General features: G+C 45.1%; 1 protein-coding gene across 2 annotated transcripts in view; it reads right to left on the bottom strand.

The window, feature by feature from the left end:
* Nucleotides 1–21,437, bottom strand: part of LOC133611817 (RAS guanyl-releasing protein 1-like) — a 79,444-nt gene that overhangs the window by 20,607 nt on the left and 37,400 nt on the right. For both annotated transcript variants that reach the window (XM_061968963.1, XM_061968964.2), the window contains exons 6-7: nt 19,528–19,681; nt 19,191–19,364 (exon numbers count right to left, since the gene is read on the bottom strand). In XM_061968963.1, coding sequence (XP_061824947.1) covers nt 19,191–19,364; nt 19,528–19,681 — 328 coding nt within the window. The remainder of the gene's footprint in view (nt 1–19,190; nt 19,365–19,527; nt 19,682–21,437) is intronic.

The raw sequence follows: 21,437 nt of genomic DNA, 5'->3' as shown, positions 1-21,437 counted from the left end.
TCCAGAGCCTTAAGGAACTCCGGGCGGATCTCATCCACCCCCGGGGCCTTGCCACCGAGGAGCTTTTTAACTACCTCAGCAACCTCAGCCCCAGAAATAGGAGAGCCCACCACAGACTCCCCAGGCACTGCTTCCTCATAGGAAGACGTGTTGATGGGATTGAGGAGGTTTTCAAAGTATTCCCTCCACCGATCCACAACATCCGCAGTCGAGGGCAGCAGAACACCATCCGCACCATACATTGTGTTGACAGTGCACTGCTTCACCCTGCTGAGGCGCCGGATGGTGGTCCAGAATCGCTTCGAAGCTGTCCGGAAGTCGTTTTCCATGGCTTCCCCGAACTCCTCCATGTCCAAGTTTTTGCCTCCGTGACCGCTAAAGCCGCACACCGCTTGGCCTGTCGGTACATGTCCGCTGCCTCCGGAGTCCTATGAGCCAAAAGAACCCGATAGGACTCCTTCTTCCTCTTGTCTCCGTGAAGCACAAAACACAAGATGAGGAAAAGTCCTTGTTTCTTCTAATCAGCAACGCTAGCTCGTCCATCTTGTTGACAAGTGAGCATTGGAGAAAAAGATGCCTGGTAGAGGCGTGCGTAATCCCCGTCCGCGAAGACAGACAAGGGTGCCCGCTCGCTTCCCTCTTCGGTGCGGTCTCCTTCTTTTGATCACAGAATGGACCAAATCCGCAGCTGACGCTAAGATGACCGGTAATAAGTCCATAGAGATGATGGATCTGATGTTCAGTAGCTCTTCGCGGGTGTAAGAGCACGCGGACACACAATTTACGCACAAAAACAAACAAAACAGAGCGCACGATAGCACCGAGGTAGCCTTCATCAGTGCCATGATGATGATGATATGTAAAGTATATTGTACAATACAGTCTATGATCTTGTCTAACAAAGCTAGTATGTTCGTGCAACGAATGCTTAGCATGCTAGCCCGGTCAATGACACATTGACATATAGGCTAACGGAGGAAATATATGCCAGTTGGCCTATATGTCGATGTGTCATCCAACTGACAGGGCAAAATATATTTTCGACAAATAAAACCTATGTGGATATGGGTAGTGTCAGTGCCTTTTTCGTTCTCAGTATGCTGATACGCTGAGGAAATGCGTTCCAACATTAGCATAGCTAATTGCGGTTTCTGGCACTGTATGTGCATCAGGCACATATGGAGTGGTATTTGCTTGGCACAATATAATGCATTACATGTAATGATTTTCTACTTTGTGTATTGACATGGTAGTAGGCTATACTTTTTATGCATAACGTGGTTTTTGCGTAACGTGGGTTGGTTGATAAAATTGCACTTTGCACTGAAAGATTGTGATGTGCATACATGGAAGAAAATGCAGTGCGTTAGGTTGGATGCAACATGGGGTTATGCTGAACGAAATGTGGCGGTAATTTTACTGTTGGCCTTGGCTTGCCATCAAACTAGGCCTATGCGATATATATAATATGTTATATATTATTATATATAATTATTTTGATGGTGGTCCGTGTGGTCAAACAAGACATTTTAGCAGGGTAATGCCAACGATCTGTCCCGACTCCCGACGAAAATATTGCTGTGTAACTTTACAAATACATTTGGCTAATCGACTTCTGTAAAATGTGGCATAATTACTTAGTAAACCATCTTGCAAGAAGCATAAACAAGAGAAACCTACAGCGTAGGATTCGTCGATTGCCATTTGAAGTTCCTTGGTGTAGGATTTGGATTCAGCTGCGTATCTGGCAACCTCAGTCATGGAGAGTGAGAGGGGACTACATAATTTTGACCGTGATTGCAGTACCATTTCTGGCCACATTACTATATATGGCACTTTTAACATTTACTAGCTAAGTGAGTGTTCTTGTGTATAAAGTAGAGCTAAATCAGCCTATTATCGATGGCTATTTCGGCTAGAAATATGGTTCTAAAATTGTGTAGACATTAGAGACCATTAGGAGTAACATTTTAATTAGTATTCTGTATTGTTACGCGAGGAGTTTCGGAGGTGGGACCAGCTTGGACGTGACCCAGTCGCCATTTTGGGATGCAATCTTGACACGTGTGTCCTTCCTTTCCCTCACCCCACTTCCTGCTAACCTTTACAACCGGTGAAAAATGACCCTTGTACCACTTAAATATTTTGTTTGGCTCAAACAATAGTGAAGTGACCAAAAGCTTTGGGTCTCACTGTTCTCAAACAAAGCTCAGGTCTGCAACAGTAACTATTGCCGTAGTGATAAGCCGGCCTGTGAGTATGTGTGTGTGTGTGTGTGTGTGTGACTGGTGAGTGGACCCACTTACATGAGGTATTCATGGTAAATTGAATGTGTTATACCATCAAAATCACCAAATGTAACTTTGTAATATTTTCCTAAGAATTTACTAACCCAGTAAATTTAAACATAAAATTTACATGGTTGTCATTTATATGTGTTTGCACAATTTACTGTAATATAAAGGTAACTAGTGACTTAAGAGTAGCAGGTTAAAATATTTATTTATAGGTTCACTACTTTTGAGTTAAGTGAAGTAGCCCTTATCAAAATACACTTTGAGTACAGGTGGGCTACATAAATGCAGGCACCGGTGGGATAGATTTAATTTACCTACTGCGTGTAAAGTTCAAATAGTCACATTCACATAAATTTCATTACAGCTCATTAGCCCAAAACATGGCCAACACACGAGTTGACAAAAGGTGGTGCCGTGGAGAAGCACTTGCACAAAGCTACGCACTGCTAACAGTAGTCCTGGAAGACACAGCTATAGCCGTGATTGAAGTAGCTTTACAAACTATTAAGTGCCTTGGATGTGTCAGAGTCAGATGACAGATAATGAGTGATTCTGTTGATAAAGTCTTAGTGCTGTTTTAGAGTAGAGAAAAAGTGGTGCCGGAGCTGGTCCCAAATTAACCATCTCAAGTTGCAGAGGCATGGCCAATATTACCAGTCCTGAAGATGATTTTAAAATGAAACTAAGAACACTCCTGCAGGTAGAAGGCATGTCACGATGGGGGGGTCACAGCTTGCTGCGGGGTCGTTCTCCCAGGAATGCAGACGGACCACTCCGGACATGGCGTGTAGGTAAAAACATGATTTATTCTTGAAAAGTCAAAACAGCACCAAAAACAGAAAACTAGTCAAAGGAAAACACGTGCCGATCGCACTTGAAACTAACACTTAGCATAGACTCAAGACAAGGAGTACTCACGTAACAGGAGCAAGAAGCAAACAATGACGCCAGGCCGACTGACTGTCAAAGGCAAACTTAAATAATGCCTCTGATTAGTGCTCGGGTAGCAGGTGAGCGGCCGAACACTAATCATAGACAGGTGAACATAATTAGCAACAGGTGCGTGAGTCCAAGACGTGAAACATGTGACACTAATGGTTATCAAGGTAACAAACAAACAAGGAAGTGAAACCAGGAACTATGGCGTCTTTAAACTGAAAATAACATAAAACCTGATCCAAACCACAGATCATGACAGAAACCCCTCCTCAAGGACAGATTCCAGATGTCCAAAAAGCAAAAAACAAAGCAAGATCAAGAGTCATGGGAGGGCGGGGGGGGGGGGGGGGGGTGTCCCCGAATCCAGCGAGGACAAGTCAAGTGGCAGCGGCGAGGCGGGCGACCCGGGAACGGGAGGTGAGCGTGTCGGCGTCGTCGTGGGCGCAGCGGACGAGGCAGGCGTGGAAGCAGACGACGAGTCAGGCGTGGACGGAGACGACGAGTCAGGCGTGGACGCAGCAACAGACGAGTCAGGCGTGGACGCAGCAGTAGACGAGTCAGGTGTGGACGCAGCAGCAGACGAGTCAGGCGTGGACGCAGCAGCAGACGAGTCAGGCGTGGATGCAGCGGCAGACGAGTCAGGCGTGGACGCAGCGGAAGACGAGTCAGGCGTGGACGCAGCGGCAGACGAGTCAGGCATGGACGCAACGGCAGACGAGTCAGGCGTGGACGCAGCGGCAGACAAGTCAGGCGTGGACGCAGCATCAGACAAAGCAGGCGTGGACGCAGCAGCAGACGAAGCAGGCATGGACGCAGCAGCAGACGAAGCAGGCGTGGACGCAGCAGCAGACGAAGCAGGCGTGGACGCAGCAGCAGGCGAAGCTTGGCGTGGTGGGTCTTGGTGTGGTGGGTCTTGGTGTGGTGGTACTTGACTTGGTACTTGACTTGGTATTTGGCATGGTGCAGGAACTGGAGCTTGGCGTGGTGCAGGAACTGGTGTCAGCCGAGGTGCAGGAACTGGTGGCGTTTGCAGGCTCACCGGAGATGATGGTGGCATCTGCAGGCCCACCCGGGCTGAGGTTAGCCATGAGCTTGGCGGAGGTGGCCTAGATGGGGGTTGCAGCTTGGCATGCCGACGGACTGGTGGTGGTGGCCGGGTCGGAGCTTGCGGCCTGGCAGGTCGAAAGACTGGTGGTGGTGGCCGGGTCGGAGGTTGCGGCCTGGCAGGTCGAAAGACAGGTGGTGGCGGCCGGGCTGGAGGCTGTTGCCTTGCATGGCGATGGACTGGTGGTGGTGGACGGGCCGGAGGTTGCTGCCTGGCTGGGCGCAGCTGAGTCACCCCCCTATCACAGCTCCCGGCCCTAGCCCCCCCCCCCCCCCCTCAAGGAGCGGATACCAGACACGCTCCCTGTGGTCTGGAACTCTCTTTAGGGGTGGGTGGAGGGAGGTCAGGAGGGGGGTAGATTCCTCCCCTTTAAATTGTCCACAATGTCCCTCGTCGTCCCCCACCTGAAGTTGTGTGGGCGGACAAAAGGAACAGGTCTGTGACGTGGGCGGGGCTTGAGTCATTGGGGGCGGAGCTTGAAACTTAGGAGGTGGCGTGCTGTGTACCGGAGGAGGAGTCTGAGGGAGTGGCGCATCCTGGCAGCGAAGTGAAGCCCTTTTGGGCGGCTTCCGTCTTCGCTGACGCGTCCGGTACTGCGGAGGTGTAGCAATGTCCTCGGGCCATACGGAGTTGATTGGGATCAACTTTCCGTTAGTACCCCACATCAGGTCCTGGCGCTCCAAGGGGGAATAGCGGAGAGTCCATTGCCTCCAAATCTATCCACGTACCTATGTCCAGCTCCTCGGAGTTCGTTGCGGAAGAACTGTATGCTGGCGTCATTCTGTCACGATGGGGGGGTCGCAGCTTGCTGCGGGGTCGTTCTCCCAGGAATGTAGACGGACCACTCCGGACATGGCGTGTAGGTAAAAACATGATTTATTCTTGAAAAGTTAAAACAGCACCAAAAACAGAAAACTAGTCAAAGGAAAACACGTGCCGATCGCACCTGAAGCTAACACTTAGCATAGGCTCAAGACAACGAGTACTCATGTAACAGGAGCAAGAAGCAAACAATGATGCCAGGCCGACTGACTGTCAAAGGCAAACTTAAATAATGCCTCTGATTAGTGCTCGGGTAGCAGGTGAGCGGCCGGACACTAATCAGAGACAGGTGAACATAATTAGCAACATGTGCGTGAGTCCAAGACGTGAAACATGTGACACTAATGGTTGTCAAGGTAACAAACAAACAAGGAAGTGCAACCAGAAACTATGGAGTCTTTAAACAGAAAATAACATAAAACATGATCCAAACCACAGATCATGACAAGGCAATACATTTGATGATGTACTGTTCGCTAAGTCACAACCTACCTCTTCTTCTGCAGAGTCGCTTATTCGTGCAGTCACTGATTTATTAGACAAGACAAACAAACCTGCATCTGAGAGTGGAGGATATCACCACTTGCGTGTCTTCTCAGGCACTGTGCCTACTCTGGCTGGAGAGGAACAATTTGACCATTGGCTGGAGCAAGCATACTTGATGGTCGAAGGAAGTGATGGCTCTGACAAAGATGAAAGGAGAAGGATAATAGAGAGTTTAAAAGGCCCAGCTCTGGAACTGGTCAAAGCGATCCACCTTTCCGAACCAGATGCCAGCCCAGTAAAGTGGTTAGAATCTCTAGAAAGTGCTTTTGGTCATGCAAAATCTGGTGATCATCTATATTTCTCCTTCGGATTAATGCAGCAGCAGTGTGGTGAAAAGTTGTCAGACTTTCTGAGACAACTTGAGCAAGCACTGGCCAAAGTTGTACAGCGTGGTGGGCTGCCAGCCAATAACATGGACAAAGCAGGTTGATCAGTTACTCAAAGGTGCAGTAAATGCTGACTTAATGATATTGCAGTTCAGGTTAAGAGAAATATATGCCTATCCTCCAAACTTTCTTGATCTGCTGAGAGAAAGCAGAACATAAGAAGACTATGAGTCTTCCAAAACAAAGCTCAGCCAGTCAGTCTCCACTGTCAATACAAGGTCCAAGCTGAAAAAAATCAGTCAGAAATTCAGAATCTGAGAGCAGAAATAAAAGAAGTGAAATAAATGTTTGCAGCTCTGGCCACGCACACTCAGCCTGAAGTGGAAGTTCCGGAAGAGCAGCCTGAAAATGCAACAAGTCTGGATCCAGAGGTGCAAGCACTGAGAAAACAAGTCAAGCCCTTTCAGCAAAAAGTTAACTCAGAAACTAAAAGGAAAGCACAGCTCCATCTACTGTAATGGCGATAAACATACCAGCCAAGTCATCTGAATCGCTTATGCTACCGCTGTGGTGAAACTGGTCACTTGGCAAGCAAATGCACCAGACCTGAAAATCAAGCTAAAGTTATTCAAAGAATCCTCCAAACACTCAAGAAAGCCAAAACCAGCAACCTTCTACCAAAACTGAAAGTGTGTCAAAAGATCCCTACTGCACAATAAGATAGAGTGCAATGAACACTTTGCAATCTACAGAAATACCTGAAGGCTTAATTGGCCCATCTTCCACTGAGCCATTAAAAGTAAATGGGCACCTGTGTGATGCACTTTTGGACAGTGGTTCTCGTGTGGCATTATTTTCGAGTCCTGGTACAGAAAGTATTTATCAAGCACTGCAATATATTCTGTCAGCAAACTGGACATCTGGGGCTTAAGTGACTCTAGCTACCCTTATGTAGGCCATGTTGTTGTAGACATGGAGTTTCCTAAGAAAGTGACTGGAGCTCCAATAACCATGTCTGTTTTGGCCCTCATTTGCCCAGATTTGCCATCATCGGCAAAAGTGCCAAAGCCTGTCTGTCAAAGAGATTGTCCCAGCTCTGTTGTGACACACCAGGCATTCCTGCCCATACTTTTAGTATTAAAAGCCTCTGTTCTGATATGGAGTCCAGGAACCTCACCTCATTTCCAGAGGAGGATGGAGTAGGCTTTGTGAAATGGGAAGGCCCTTGATCCCGAACAATATCTGCTGGTACTCAAAGCCAACTGTACTGTCATGCTTGATAAGCCACTTCCTTGACGCATGGAGGACAAGGCTACGTCAAAGGTTAGATGAAAGAACAGCTGTCTTCTCCCTCGATGAAGTTGATGTTGGTTTAGCGAAGGGAGTCGAGCACAGTATTCACATGTCAGACCCAAGTCCATTCTGTGAACGTTCCGGTTGCATTTCTCCTGCAGACATCGATGGCGTGCATCGCCACATTCAAAAGTTGCTTGTGGCAGGTATCATCAAGGTGTCTAGAAGCCACTACGTGGCTCCAATTATCATTGTGAGAAAAAAGAATGGTGACGTTAGGATGTGCATTGACTAGCACACACGCTATAGCCGTACCATTCCTGAACAATATACCACGCCACACATAGACAATGCATTGGATTGTCTCTCTGGTAGCAAGTGGTTTTCTGTCCTCGATTTGAGAAGTGGCTACTACCAGATATCGATGAAGGAGAGCACAAATGGAAAGCAAACTGTCATCTGAGTATGACTTTGAAAATGCCCAACCTCAAAGATCCTACAGAACTTACCTTGATGCTGACACAAGGAAATTGAACAAGAAATGATATGCTTGTACCAGGTGAAGACAACTCTGTACGAGACGAACATGAACCAGATATTGTCCCTGAATCGGACTCAGAGCCTGAACATGTCTGAAGTGAGGAAGAAAACACCTGACAGTCCTCAGAATATAGTTGTAACACCAACACATAGACCAAGACGTACAGTTAAACCTGTAGTAAAAGTGACCAATGATCACCCAGGCCGATGAAAGGATCAACCTCTCACTATAGTACACAGAGGTGTTACCATACATGTTGGTAAACGTTAATTACACCCTTTACTAAGTCTCATAGTCCAAGTCCGATGAGGACATCAGACGTTTAGAAGGGGGAGGGTGTAACCAGGGCATACTATAAATACACAAGTTTAAGTAAAGTCATAGTTCATAATATTAGGTATCGTTTTAAAATAGTTAAAACACATTAATACGTTTAATTTTGGGATGCAATCTTAAGACGTGTGGCCTTCCCTTACCCCCACCCCACTTCCTGCTAACCCTTACAACCGGTGAAGTTGACACTTGACAAAAATTGACCCAGGTACCACTTAAATATTTTGTTTGGCTCAAACCAGAGTGAAGCGAAACCAAAGGTTTTGGGTCTCACTGTTCCCAAGCAACGCTCAGGCCTGCAACAGTAACTATTACCGTAGTAATAAGCCGACCTGTGTGTGTGTGTGTGTGTGTGTGCGTGTGTGTGTGTGTGTGTGTGTGTGTGTGTGTGTGTGTGTGTGTGTGTGTGTGTGTGTGTGTATGTGTGTGTGTGTGTGTGTGTGTGTGTGTGTGTGACCGGTGAGTGGACCCACTTACATGAGATATTATCGGACAATTAAATGAGTTATACCATCAAAGTTACCAAATGTAACTTTGTAATATTTTTCTAAGAATTTACTAACCCAGTAAATTTAATCAGAAAATGTACATGGTTGTCATTTATATGTGGTTGCACAATTTACTGTAATTTAACGGTAACTAGTGACTTGAGAGTAGCAGGTTAATATATTTATTTATAGGTTCATTACTTTTGTGTTAAGTGAAGGAACTCAGGAGCCCTTACCAAAATACATTGAGTACAGGTGGGCTACATGTACATAGCATTCATGGGAGATTAACTTGTAATTTGGGTTATGAGCATTTGATCATAAGCTAGCATGAATGCTAACGTAATTAAATGTATGTTAAATAGAATACACATGCAAGTGGTGTCACTTTTTTATTTGTGGGATGCAACTATACTATAATCATGCATACTGTTTATACTGTACAGCATACTTGCCAACCCTCCCGAATTTTCCGGGAGACTCCTGAATTTATGTGCCTCTCCCGAAAATCTCCCGGGACAACCATTCTCCCGAAAATCTCCCGATTTCCAGCCGGACAACTATATTGGGTGCGTGCCTTAAAGGCACTGCCTTTAGCTTCGTCTCTCACCTGAAAAGGAGACTATTATATATGTCTCCGTTATCCATAGGTTTATCTATAACCCATAAAGTAGGCAGGACGGAGCTATTTCTCAGCATGTGTTTATTCCAGCCGGCACGTTAATACGCTGACACACTACATCCGGATACCCATCATGCATTGCTTCAAAACTACGGCAAGTTGTAATATCCAAAATTTCCAGCTGGACAAACAATATTGGGGGCGTGCCTTAAAGGCACTACCTTTAGCGTCCTCTCACCTGAAAATGAGACTATTATATATGTATATATGCCAGAGGTGGGACCAAGTCATTGTTTTGCAAGTCACAAGTAAGTCTCAAGTCTTTGCCCTCAAGTCCGAGTCAAGTCCCGAGTCAAGACAGGCAAGCCCCGAGTCAAGTCCAAAGTCAAGACTGGAAAGTCTCAAGTCAAGTCCTAAGTCCTGCATTTTGAGTTTCGAGTCCTTTCAAGTCCTTTTAACCACAGACTAATATATTAACACAGATTGTGTATGCTTTTCAAACGCTGTATTTATTTATTAAAACAAGTGCATTTTAAATTGCAGGAAAGAAAATTGTGCTGACATTGCACTTTATAATAGCACTATTAACCAGTCATTTTAAACATTAACTCATTCCTTTACAGAACAAACACATTGAAAAATAAAGTGCAAATGTACTTATTTGTACAAAAGTGTTAACATTGAAAAAACATGACATATACGTGAACATAACAAAAAAGTTGTACTTTTTATATGTCAGGGCCCTATGCTGCATTGCATTTGCAAAAGACCAAATTAGCCAAGAGTCTGTCAGTCATTTGTGCATGATGGGGGCGTAGTATGATGCCACCATGGCTGAAAACTCGCTCCACTGGAGCACTGGAGGCAGGCACTGCCAAGACTCTCATGGCCACTCGGAACAGTGAAGGAAGAGTCTTCATGTTCAATGCCCAGAACAAAAGGGGGGAGAGAGTTGTTTTGGGTTGGTGCACTACTTGTAAGTGTATCTTGTGTTTTTTATGTTGATTTAATTAAAAAAAGAAAAAAAAAAAGAAAAATTATTGTGCGGCCCGATACCAATCGATCCACGGACCAGTACCGGGCCGCGGCCCGGTGGTTGGGGACCACTGAGGTAAACAACCAACAGTATGTCAGAAAGCTAGCTAAAACGGTACACATATTCATAATATAGTATACATTTTAACTGACCTTTATTTTACTATTTTTGTCTTTTTTTAGGTGGCTAAAATACGCGGTGCTGCTGACCGCCGTCTAACGTTACGTGTGATATATTGACTAACGTAACCCTGCTTGAAAAAAATCACTGAACAAAAAGTATGAATAAGGTAGTGAACTGCAACAGATTCCCGTGTTTGCAATAACGTTATAACGTTAGCAGTGAGTTTACAGCCTCACTGATTTAACTACACAGCAAATAAAAGTCACGTTACTTAGCCAATAAACGTTATCTTTCATTCAAAACTTACCGTTCTTTGTGCAACTTCAAATGCCGGACGAAGTTGGAAGTTGTTTCTTCTCCATCAGTAATTTTCGAACCGCATGTGTTGCATACTGCAAACCGTTTTGTGTTGACCACCTCGTAATTTTTATACCCAAACAAAATTATTTTAGGTATCATTTTTTGTTCACTGGCGTGTGGTTTGGACATGTCTTCTTCCTTGGTTGTCCTGCAATTTGATTGGATGAATGCTGTGTGATGAAAACAAAGTAGATCTAATTTGATTGGCTGTTGTACTGAGACCACACCAGCTGACACACGCAACGCTGATAGACAAGTACACAATGAAAAATACGGGGCGCTCCCGAATAACTTTTTCATCTTTGGGTTTTGGGGAAAGTAGCAAGTCATGTCAAGTCATGTCAATTCAAAAGGCTCAAGTCCAAGTGAAGTCACAAGTCATTGATGTTAAAGTCTAAGTCGAGTTGCAAGTCTTTTTACATTTTGTCAAGTCGAGTCTAAAGTAATCAAATTCATGACTCGAGTCTGACTCGAGTCCAAGTCATGTGACTCGAGTCCACACCTCTGATATATGCACCTTATTGCTTTTTTATCCTGCACTACCATGAGCTTATGTAACGAAATTTCGTTCTTATCTGTGCTGTAAAGTTCAAATTTGAATGACAATAAAAAGGAAGTCTAAGTCTAAGTCTAATGTCTCCGTTATCCATTGGTTTATCTATAACCCATAGCACGGTGGCCGAATGGATATAGTCACTCATGAACGATCAGAGAAGCACAAGGCGGCGGCAACGCAGTATTATGGGCCACCTTGCAAGCAACATTCCGTTCTCATTTGCGGATGTTTTCAACAAATCCGTGTAGGATATGTTCCCGAATTCAGAGATATCTCGCCAGTACTCAAATGGCAGAACAAAAGCTACTAAAATAGTGAAAGGTAAGTACAGCAAGTACAGTACAGTTAGTAGAACAACTGTGTTTTCATTACTGTTTACTGAGCTATATATATATATATATATATATATATATATATATATATATATATATTGTGGAGCATCACAATACCTCCGAACAGGTGAGACTGGGCAGAGGGCCAGCCATCACAGTGAAAGCATGCACCAGGGGGTCAAACTACGCCACTCTTTAGGTGTGGTCATTGAAGGCAAGTACATCCCTAATTGTATCCTCAATCAGGCTGATGTGTGGCCACCTGCCCCAAGGCAGCTGTGTCAGGTTGGTAATCACTGTGTTTGAGTTAAATAGCACCTCAGTGTTTGACTCATTGTGTGGCTGGCTCCCTGCTGGGAAAGGTCTGCTTCCATCGGGCGGTAAGTGTGTTGCTCCACTGAAATATAGTTTGTAAATTAGTCTGCTAAATGTGTAAGATGTTTGATTCATTGAATGCTGTGATTTATTGAACTTTGCACTGATCAGAGGTTTCTCTGCTATATGTTCCAGGCAATTTAGGAGACATGATCAAGACATGGAAAAAGTGACAATTTGTTTGTTTCATTGGAAGCCCCAATCGGGAGAACTTTACGTTAACCTTTTATTTAGAAAACTGACTGAATAAAACAACGCTGCGGCGTTTGAACTTTAAACAGAACTGTCTCTGGAGGTTGGTTTGGGACCGCATATCACAAATTGGTGGAGAATGCGGGTATAGAAGACCCTCCTCAACCACATTATGGAGCAAGCAATAAGGGCACTCCTGCAAAGCCAGGCGGAGTTGCAGAATGCGATGAAGGAAATGCTCAAGAAGGTCGACAAAGACGAAGCAGTGGTTCGAGCCCCGGGGGGAGTCCTCACCAAACAAAGCCCCGATGACGACGTTGAAGCCTATTTGGAGCTCTTTGAGCGCACTGCTACCAGGGAGCGATGGCCACCCGGTGAGTGGGCAGGAATAATTACCCCGTTCCTCATTGGGGAGGCCCAGCACGCCTGCCGCGACCTGCCAGCAGAGGACGCACGAGACTACCCCAAGCTCAAGGCCGCCATATTAGCAAGCCATGGGTACAGCCTACCAGCTAGAGCTCAGCGATACCACGCCTGGGCCTACTGTGCCAGCCATCCGCCCAGGGCCCAGCTCGCAGAGCTACTACGTCTTACCCAGGGATGGCTGATGAGTGGCGGGGAGACACCCTGGCTCCAAAGATTGGTGATTGATCGGTGTATTCGAGCTTTGCCGCCCGATGCCAGAAAGTATGCTGCGCAGGTGAGCCCCACCTCCCTGGATTCTCTGGTAGCTCTGTTAGAGAACTACCAAGTTAGCAACGAGATGCTCCAAACCACCAGAGCTGAGCCAAGCCGCCCCACCCCTGCTGAAAGGATGGGCCGTAAGCGCCGACGATCTCCTCCCCGTACTCCTCCACGTAATGCCCCAAAGGATAGTAACCCACCGGAAAGGTTGGCCCGGCCCCCCAGAAGGTGCTATGTCTGCGGGCGAGAAGGCCACATCTCCTGGACCTGTCCGGAGCGGGACCGAGACGTCTCCATGCCCTCTGCCGCCAGCTCGGGTGCCCACCGACCTTGCTTGCACACCGAGGACACCGGCCGACCCCATGCCTCCCTGCCGGTGCGGGTGGGAGGTACCGATGCCCATGCCCTGATTGATTCTGGCAGCGTCGTCACCTTGGTGAGGGCTGACTACGCTGGTCCTGTCGGCTCAGACACCTTCCCGGTCACCTGCATCCATGGTGATGTCCGCCATTACCCGGTCAGCCATATCCGGGTCCAGACCCCCCGGGGAGACACCGTTGTGGCTGCTGGGGTGGTCCCCAACCTACCTGTCCCTCTGCTGATAGGCACGGATTGTGACCTCTTCCAGCGGTATTGGAACCCAGGCCGCCGCCGCCCACACCCTCCCCGACAAACAAGACGCCAGGACCGGCGACCCGCAGCCTCGACCCCGCGGACTGCATACCCCACCTTCCGAGCACCTAGAGGAACCTCACCAGGAAGTGGAGCATCTGAAAGAGACGCCAGTGGGGGAGAGACCCCTCCAGCCAGTGAAGACCCCTTCTCTGAGTTCCCGCTCATGCCGGTCGAGGGGAATCCACCTCAAAGCGAGTACGCCACAGCCCAATGGGCTGACCCGAACCTAGAAATGGCCCGCCAAAACATCGCCACCATAGACGGTCAACTGGTCTCTGGGGTGAGTGGGGTGTCTTTTCCTCATTTTTTGGTAAAAGCGGGTCTGTTGTACCGAAGTGAAAAAACTAAGGGGGGGGGAGTTGTCGAACAACTATTAGTGCCAAAAAGTTACGTCACCCGGGTGTTGTACCTCGCTCACTCCCACTAATTAGGGGCTCATCTGGGAGCCCAGAAGACTTACGACCGAGTGGTCGCACGTTTTTATTGGCCTGGGGTGAAACGAGCTGTCGAGGACTTTTGTCGCACATGTCCGGAATGTCAAAAAGCGGCACCGCGGCCCCTTCTCCGGAATCCTCTCATACCCCTTCCTATTATTGAGACGCCATTTTCACGGATAGCTATGGACATTGTGGGGCCGTTGCCAAAATCGTCTCGTGGACACCGCTATATACTTGTCATTGTCGATTATGCAACTCGATACCCCGAGGCCATTCCCTTGCGTGTTGCTACCGCCAAGAATGTTGCCCATGAACTACTCATGCTTTTTAGCCGGGTTGGAATAGCAGACGAGGTTTTGACAGACCAGGGTACCTGTTTTATGGCCCGTGTAATGACCGCGTTGTATAAATGGCTTAAGATAAAACAGATCAGAATCTCCGTCTATCACCCACAAACTAACGGACTAGTGGAACGCTTTAATTCAACCTTGAAGACAATGTTAAGGAAACTGGTTGAAATTGACGGGAAAGACTGGGACCGGTTAATTCCTTATGTACTGTTTGCTATTCGTGAAGTGCCACAAGCCTCTACAGGTTTTTCCCCTTTTGAGCTGCTCTACGGGCGGAATCCACGGGGTCTGCTAGACCTCGCCAAGCAAGCCTGGGAAAGTCAACCCTCCCCCCACCAGAACGTTATAGACCACGTGGGACACCTACAGGAGAGAGCCAGAAGGGTATGGCCACTGGTCCGGGACCATATGGAGAAGGCTCAAGCTGCCCAGGCACGAACATACAACAAGGGTGCCCGTCTCTGTGAGTTTAAGGTGGGTGACCTTGTCTTTGTATTGGTCCCGACGACAGAGTGCAAATTCTTGGCTAAATGGCACGGCCCGTACGAGATTGCTGAGCGAGTGGGGGCCGTCAACTACCGTGTACAGCAACCCGGCCGGAGGAAAGGTTTGCAGCTGTACCATGTAAATATATTGAAAAGATGGCACACTGCTGCACCTTTGCCTAGCCCTGCCCTTCTAATGGACCTCTCTTCCCAGAAACCCGCCGTCAATGTAGGCGTGGACCTTGGCCCAACACAAGTCCAAGATGTCCAAGAGCTCTTGGGCCGCTACAGGGACATTTTTGCAGAGATGCCCGGGCGCACCCATGTCATAGAACATGACATAGAGACCCCGCCTGGGAAGGTGGTCAGGCAACGACCATACAGGGTCCCAGAAGCGCGGAGGGAAGCGATAAAAGAAGAGGTAAAAAAGATGCTTGACCAAGGCGTCATTGAAGAATCCTACAGCCCTTGGTCCAGTCCAATCGTCATCGTCCCTAAACCAGATGGCTCCTTGAGGTTTTGCAACGACTTTCGAAAACTAAACGAAATATCCACCTTCGATGCATATCCCATGCCTAGAGCCGATGAGCTGATTGACCGCCTTGGACCTGCTCGCTTCGTCAGCACCATGGACTTGACAAAAGGTTATTGGCAGGTACCCCTGACCCAGAGAGCCAAACCCAAGACGGCCTTCTCAACTCCAGATGGCTTGTTCCAGTACACTGTCCTCCCCTTCGACATCCACGGGGCCCCTGCGACCTTCCAGCGCATGATGGACCGAATCCTCCGTCCTCACCAAGCCTATGCCGCCGCCTACCTTGATGACATCGTGGTCCACAGCGCCACCTGGGCCCACCATCTAGAACACCTGGAGGCTGTCCTCAGGGCCCTTCGTCAGGCTGGTCTAACAGCGAACGCCAAGAAGTTAGGTAGGATGGACCGAAACCGACTACCTCGGGTATACGATAGGCCGTGGGTGTGTGCGACCCCAAGCCCAGAAGGTGGAGAAGATACGGAATTGGCCCCGCCCCATCACTAAAAGACAGGTGCAGTCCTTCTTAGGTCTGATCGGCTACTACCAGAAGTTTATCAAAGACTTTGCCACAATAGCGGCCCCCCGCAACGACCTCACTCGCCAACGGTCAACCCACCGAGTATCTTGGACCACCGAAATGGAAAGGGCCTTCGAGAAGTTAAAGCAGGCTCTGTGTGAGGAACCCATCCTTGTTGCACCTGACTTCACGAAGCCATTCGTCCTCCACACAGATGCCTCGGGCACTGGAATCGGGGCCGTCCTAGCCCAATTGGTTGGCGCCGATGAACACCCCGTAACCTTCATTAGCCAAAAACTGCTAAAGCACGAGAAAAATTACTCTACCGTGGAAAAGGAGTGTCTTGCTGTGAAGTGGGCCATCCACCATCTCAGGTATTACCTATGGGGAAGACGCTTCACTCTGGTGACCGACCACGCCCCCCTCAAATGGATGGCCACCAATAAGGACAGCAACGCTCGGGTGACACGCTGGTTCCTGGAATTGCAAAATTATAAATTCACCGTCGAACACCGCCCTGGAAAGGATATCCGCCACGCCGACGCAATGTCCCGCCGCTACGAAGATGAGGAACAGGAAGCTCCTCTTACCAACAAGGAGCTTAGGGGGGGATATGTGGAGCATCACAATACCTCCGAACAGGTGAGACTGGGCAGAGGGCCAGCCATCACAGTGAAAGCATGCACCAGGGGGTCAAACTACGCCACTCTTTAGGTGTGGTCATTGAAGGCAAGTACATCCCTAATTTTATCCTCAATCAGGCTGATGTGTGGCCACCTGCCCCAAGGCAGCTGTGTCAGGTTGGTAATCATTGTGTTTGAGTTAAATAGCACCTCAGTGTTTGACTCATTGTGTGGCTGGCTCCCTGCTGGGAAAGGTCTGCTTCCATCGGGCGGTAAGTGTGTTGCTCCACTGAAATATAGTTTGTAAATTAGTCTGCTAAATGTGTAAGATGTTTGATTCATTGAACTTTGCACTGATCAGAGGTTTCTCTGCTATATGTTCCAGGCAATTTAGGAGACATGATCAAGACATGGAAAAAGTGACAATTTGTTTCATTGGAAGCCCCAATCGGGAGAACTTTACGTTAACCTTTTATTTAGAAAACTGACTGAATAAAACAACGCTGCGGCGTTTCAACTTTAAACAGAACTGTCTCTGGAGGTTGGTTTGGGACCGCATATCACAATATATATTAGGGCTGCGAATCTTTGGGTGTCCCACGATTCGATTCAATATCGATTCTTGGGGTCACGATTCGATTATACATCGATTTTTTTCGATTCAATGCGATTCTCGATTCAAAAACGATATTTTTCCCATTCAAAACAATTCTCTATTCATGCAATACATAGGATTTCAGCAGGATCTACCCCAGTCTGCTGACATGCGAGCAGAGTAGTAGATTTTTGTAAAAACCTTTTATAATTGTAAAGGACAATGTTCTATCAACTGATTGCAATAATGTAAATTTGTTTTAACTATTAAATGAACCAAAAATATGACCTATTTTATCTTTGTGAAAATATTGGACACAGTGTGTTGTCAAGCTTATGAGATGCGATGCAAGTGTAAGCCACTGTGACACTATTGTTCTTTTTATTTTTTTATTTTTTTATAAATGTCTAATGATAATGTCAATGAGGGATTTTTAATCACTGCTATGTTGAAATTGTTACTAATATTGATACTGTTGTTGATGATATCAATTTTTGTTTCACTACTTTTGGATTGTTCTGTGTCGTGTTTGTGTCTCCTCTCAATTGCTCTGTTTATTGCTGTTCTGAGTGTTGCTGGGTCGGGTTTGGTTTTGGAATTGGATTGCATTGTTATGGTATTGCTTTGTATTATTTTGTTGGATTGATTAATTAAAAAAAAATAAAATAAAATAAAAAAATAAAATAAAATAAAAATTATAAATTAAAATCGATTTTTGAAAAATGAGAATCGATACTGAATCGTGCAACGTGAGAATCGCGATTTGAATTCGAATCAATTTTTTCCCACACCCCTAATATATATATAAATATAAGAAATACTTTAATTTCAGTGAATTCTAGCTATAAATATACTCCTCCCCCTTAATTAACCCTGCCCCCGGACACGAAAAATTATAGCAGAGAAGCTGTTTGTGAAGTAAATATTAATAACATAGAAATGACAATTAACATAATTGCGCTACAAATGGAGCAATACAAATACCAATAGAAATAACACTATTGATGATGAATATTAATAATAATTACCTCTATTATCAGCAATAAAAAAAATTCAAATGCAACAACACATATATGTAATGAAAACTTGAATTACAAATGAAAGCAGATAAATGGAAGGGAACAACGAAAAGCTAACTATATTAACCTTGTAGATTGTTACAGTAAAAATAGGTTAAACTTTATCAGTGTGCCGTGTTTTACCTCTGAATTGATAGACAGGGTTGTTTTAAACAATATTGTGTTTTTCCACAGATAAATGTTGATCTCCTGCTATGTCAGTTTTCAACTTTTCAGTTCCTCCATCCATCCATTAATTGTATTCCACTTATCCTATTAAAGTGCATGGAGAACTAAAATCTTGAAACACTATATTAGAAAATGTTCTTTCGACACAGAAATATTTTGTAAATGCAAACACTCTGCACCTTATTGCTCTTTTGTCCTGCACTACAACGAGCTAATGCAAAAAAATGGTATTCTTATCTGTATTGTAAAGTTCAAATTTGAATGACAATAAAGGAAGTCTAAGTCTAAGATGACGATGTTATGACTGAAAAGGGCCGCGGATCACTTATCCCCAATCCTAAGTGCGTGTTCAGCCGTATGGACCGACCCTCTATGCATGCCAGGCCAGTAGTTGAAAATGTCTCTATGCTGAAGAAGCACCACATGTATATGCACCATACACAAATAGTGTGAAGTAGCAGTGCAGTAAATGTACACTTTGCTACAAAAGTGTTATCAATCTAAATACTGGGGTCGTAGTTGTTTGGGTGTGACACTCAAAATGCATCTGCAATTGTGCACAGTGCGGTTTTCAAAATCTGGAGAGACAAATCCTTTTGAAAAACATCTATTTTTAATTCTATGTTATAAATTCACCAATAACGTACCATTGGTATCTGTTGCAGTTTGCCTACAATTAACAAAACACTGTTTCTTATCTTTTTGCTATTCTTAAACCACGGTTTAAGACCAGCCATAGGGCAATTAAAGCTGCACCTGTGCCACGTGGATGAACTTGGTGAAAACCTCAGCTCTCAACTGAGCAGTCGGCCTGCTCAGCACCATCAGCTGAACCCACTGGGAGACACCGTTACACAGGGCGATGGAACGTTCCATCAAGGGGATGTCCTTCATGCAGCAGTTGCGTATGTATTTCTGATAGTCTACAAACTGGTGGTGAGAACAGAGAGCGTCAGTAATGAAGTGCACAAAACCTGCAAGGCATTTCCTTTGGGAGGAAATACTGTATGCACCTTATGCCTCACGAAGAAGCATGTCAAATATAGATAGAAGAAGTGTCTTTATGTTGATATGCGCGTGCATGTGCACTTACTGATATTCTGCAGAATGATTTAAACTCCAGGAAGGTGAGATGCTCGGCCAGTTCAATGGGCTCCAGGTGGTCAAAAAGAAGAGAGACTTTTCTCTTTTTGCTGCTGTTAGCTTTGATCTTCTGGCTGGCCTTCCATGACCAGTCCCGTTCATTTCTAGAACATATGACAGAATGAAATTTGTCATGCAAACATGTGTAAGCAAAGTGGTGTAGCCAGGACACAAAATAGTAGACCAGTGGTTCTCAACCTTTTTTCAGCGATGTACCCCCTGTGAACATTTTTTTAATTCAAGTACCCCCTAATCAGAGCAAAGCATTTTTGGTTGAAAAAAAGACATAAAAAAGTAAAATACACCACTATGTCATCAGTTTCTGATTTATTAAATTGTATAACAGTGCAAAATATTGCTCATTTGTAGTGGTCTTTCTTGAACTATTTGGAAAAAAAGATATAAAAATAACTAAAAACTTGTTGAAAAATAAACAAGTGATTCAATTATGAATAAAGATTTCTACACATAAAAGTAATCATCAACTTAAAGTGCCCTCTTTGGGGATTGTAATAGAGATCCATCTGGATTCATGAACTTAATTCTAAACATTTCTTCACAAAAAAATAAATCTTTAACATCAATATTTATGGAACATGTCCACAAAAAATCTAGCTGTCAACACTGAACATTGTTGCATTTCTTTTCACAGTTCTTTTTGACAGACATTTTAGTGAGAAACCTGAGCTTGTGCTTCACTGAGTTTATGAACTTACATTCATAATTTGTTGAAGTATTATTCAATAAATATATTTATAAAGGATTTTTGAATTGTTGCTATTTTTAGAATATTTAAAAAAAAATCTCACGTACCCCTTGGGATACCTTCGAGTACCCCCAGGGGTACGCGTACCCCCATTTGAGAACCACTGTAGTATACCGTACTTACAAAATAGTACGAGCATTACAGAATTCAATCAAGAATAACTGTTTACAATTGAGATACTATAGAAAGGGAATAAAGGATCCAGGCCTGCAGAAAACAGTCACAGTTTCCAAATCATGTGTGAAAATGTCTTATTTGGTCCGAGGAAATCAAGCTTGAACAATTCCAAAACGTATGTTTGTGGCAAAACCCTCACCAAAAGAAAACCAAACTCTGGTGGAGCATGGTTTGGGTTTATCTGTGTATCCAAGTTATGGTACTCCACAAAGATAAAACCAAGGAAACTGGACTTCTTGTTAGTTGAATATGTTTCACTTTGAATCCAAATGGCTTCTGAAAGTTGTGCATGTGCTGAATGTATCCCCGCAGAGCCTTTTGTTCAGCTGTGACTGATAACTGGCTAAACTAAATATTTTTTTTGAATTAAAAGTACAAACCCCGTTTCCATATGAGTTGGGAAATTGTGTTAGATGTAAATATAAACGGAATACAATGATTTGCAAATAATTTTCAACCCATATTCAGTTGAATATGCTACAAAGACAACATATTTGATGTTCAAACTGATAAACTTTTTTTTTTTTTTGCAAATAATCATTAACTATAGAATTTGATGCCAGCAACACGTGACAAAGAAGTTGGGAAAGGTGGCAATAAATACTGATAAAGTTGAGGAATGCTCATCAAACACTTATTTGGAACATCCCACAGGTGCGCTGGCTAATTAGGAACAGGTGGGTGCCATGATTGGGTATAAAAACAGCTTCCCAAAAAATGCTCAGTCTTTCACAAGAAAGGATGGGGCGAAGTACACCCCTTTATCCACAACTGCGTGAGCAAATAGTCAAACAGTTTAAGAACAACGTTTCTCAAAGTGCAATTGCAAGAAATGTAGGGATTTCAACATCTACGGTCCATAATATCATCAAAAGGTTCAGAGAATCTGGAGAAATCACTGCACGTAAGCGGCATGG

The sequence above is a fragment of the Nerophis lumbriciformis genome, linkage group LG08, assembly GCF_033978685.3.
Source record: "Nerophis lumbriciformis linkage group LG08, RoL_Nlum_v2.1, whole genome shotgun sequence".
Classification (NCBI taxonomy): domain Eukaryota; kingdom Metazoa; phylum Chordata; class Actinopteri; order Syngnathiformes; family Syngnathidae; genus Nerophis; species Nerophis lumbriciformis.
Note: the sequence above shows the minus strand (reverse complement) of the source record. Positions and strands in the feature narration are given on the sequence as shown.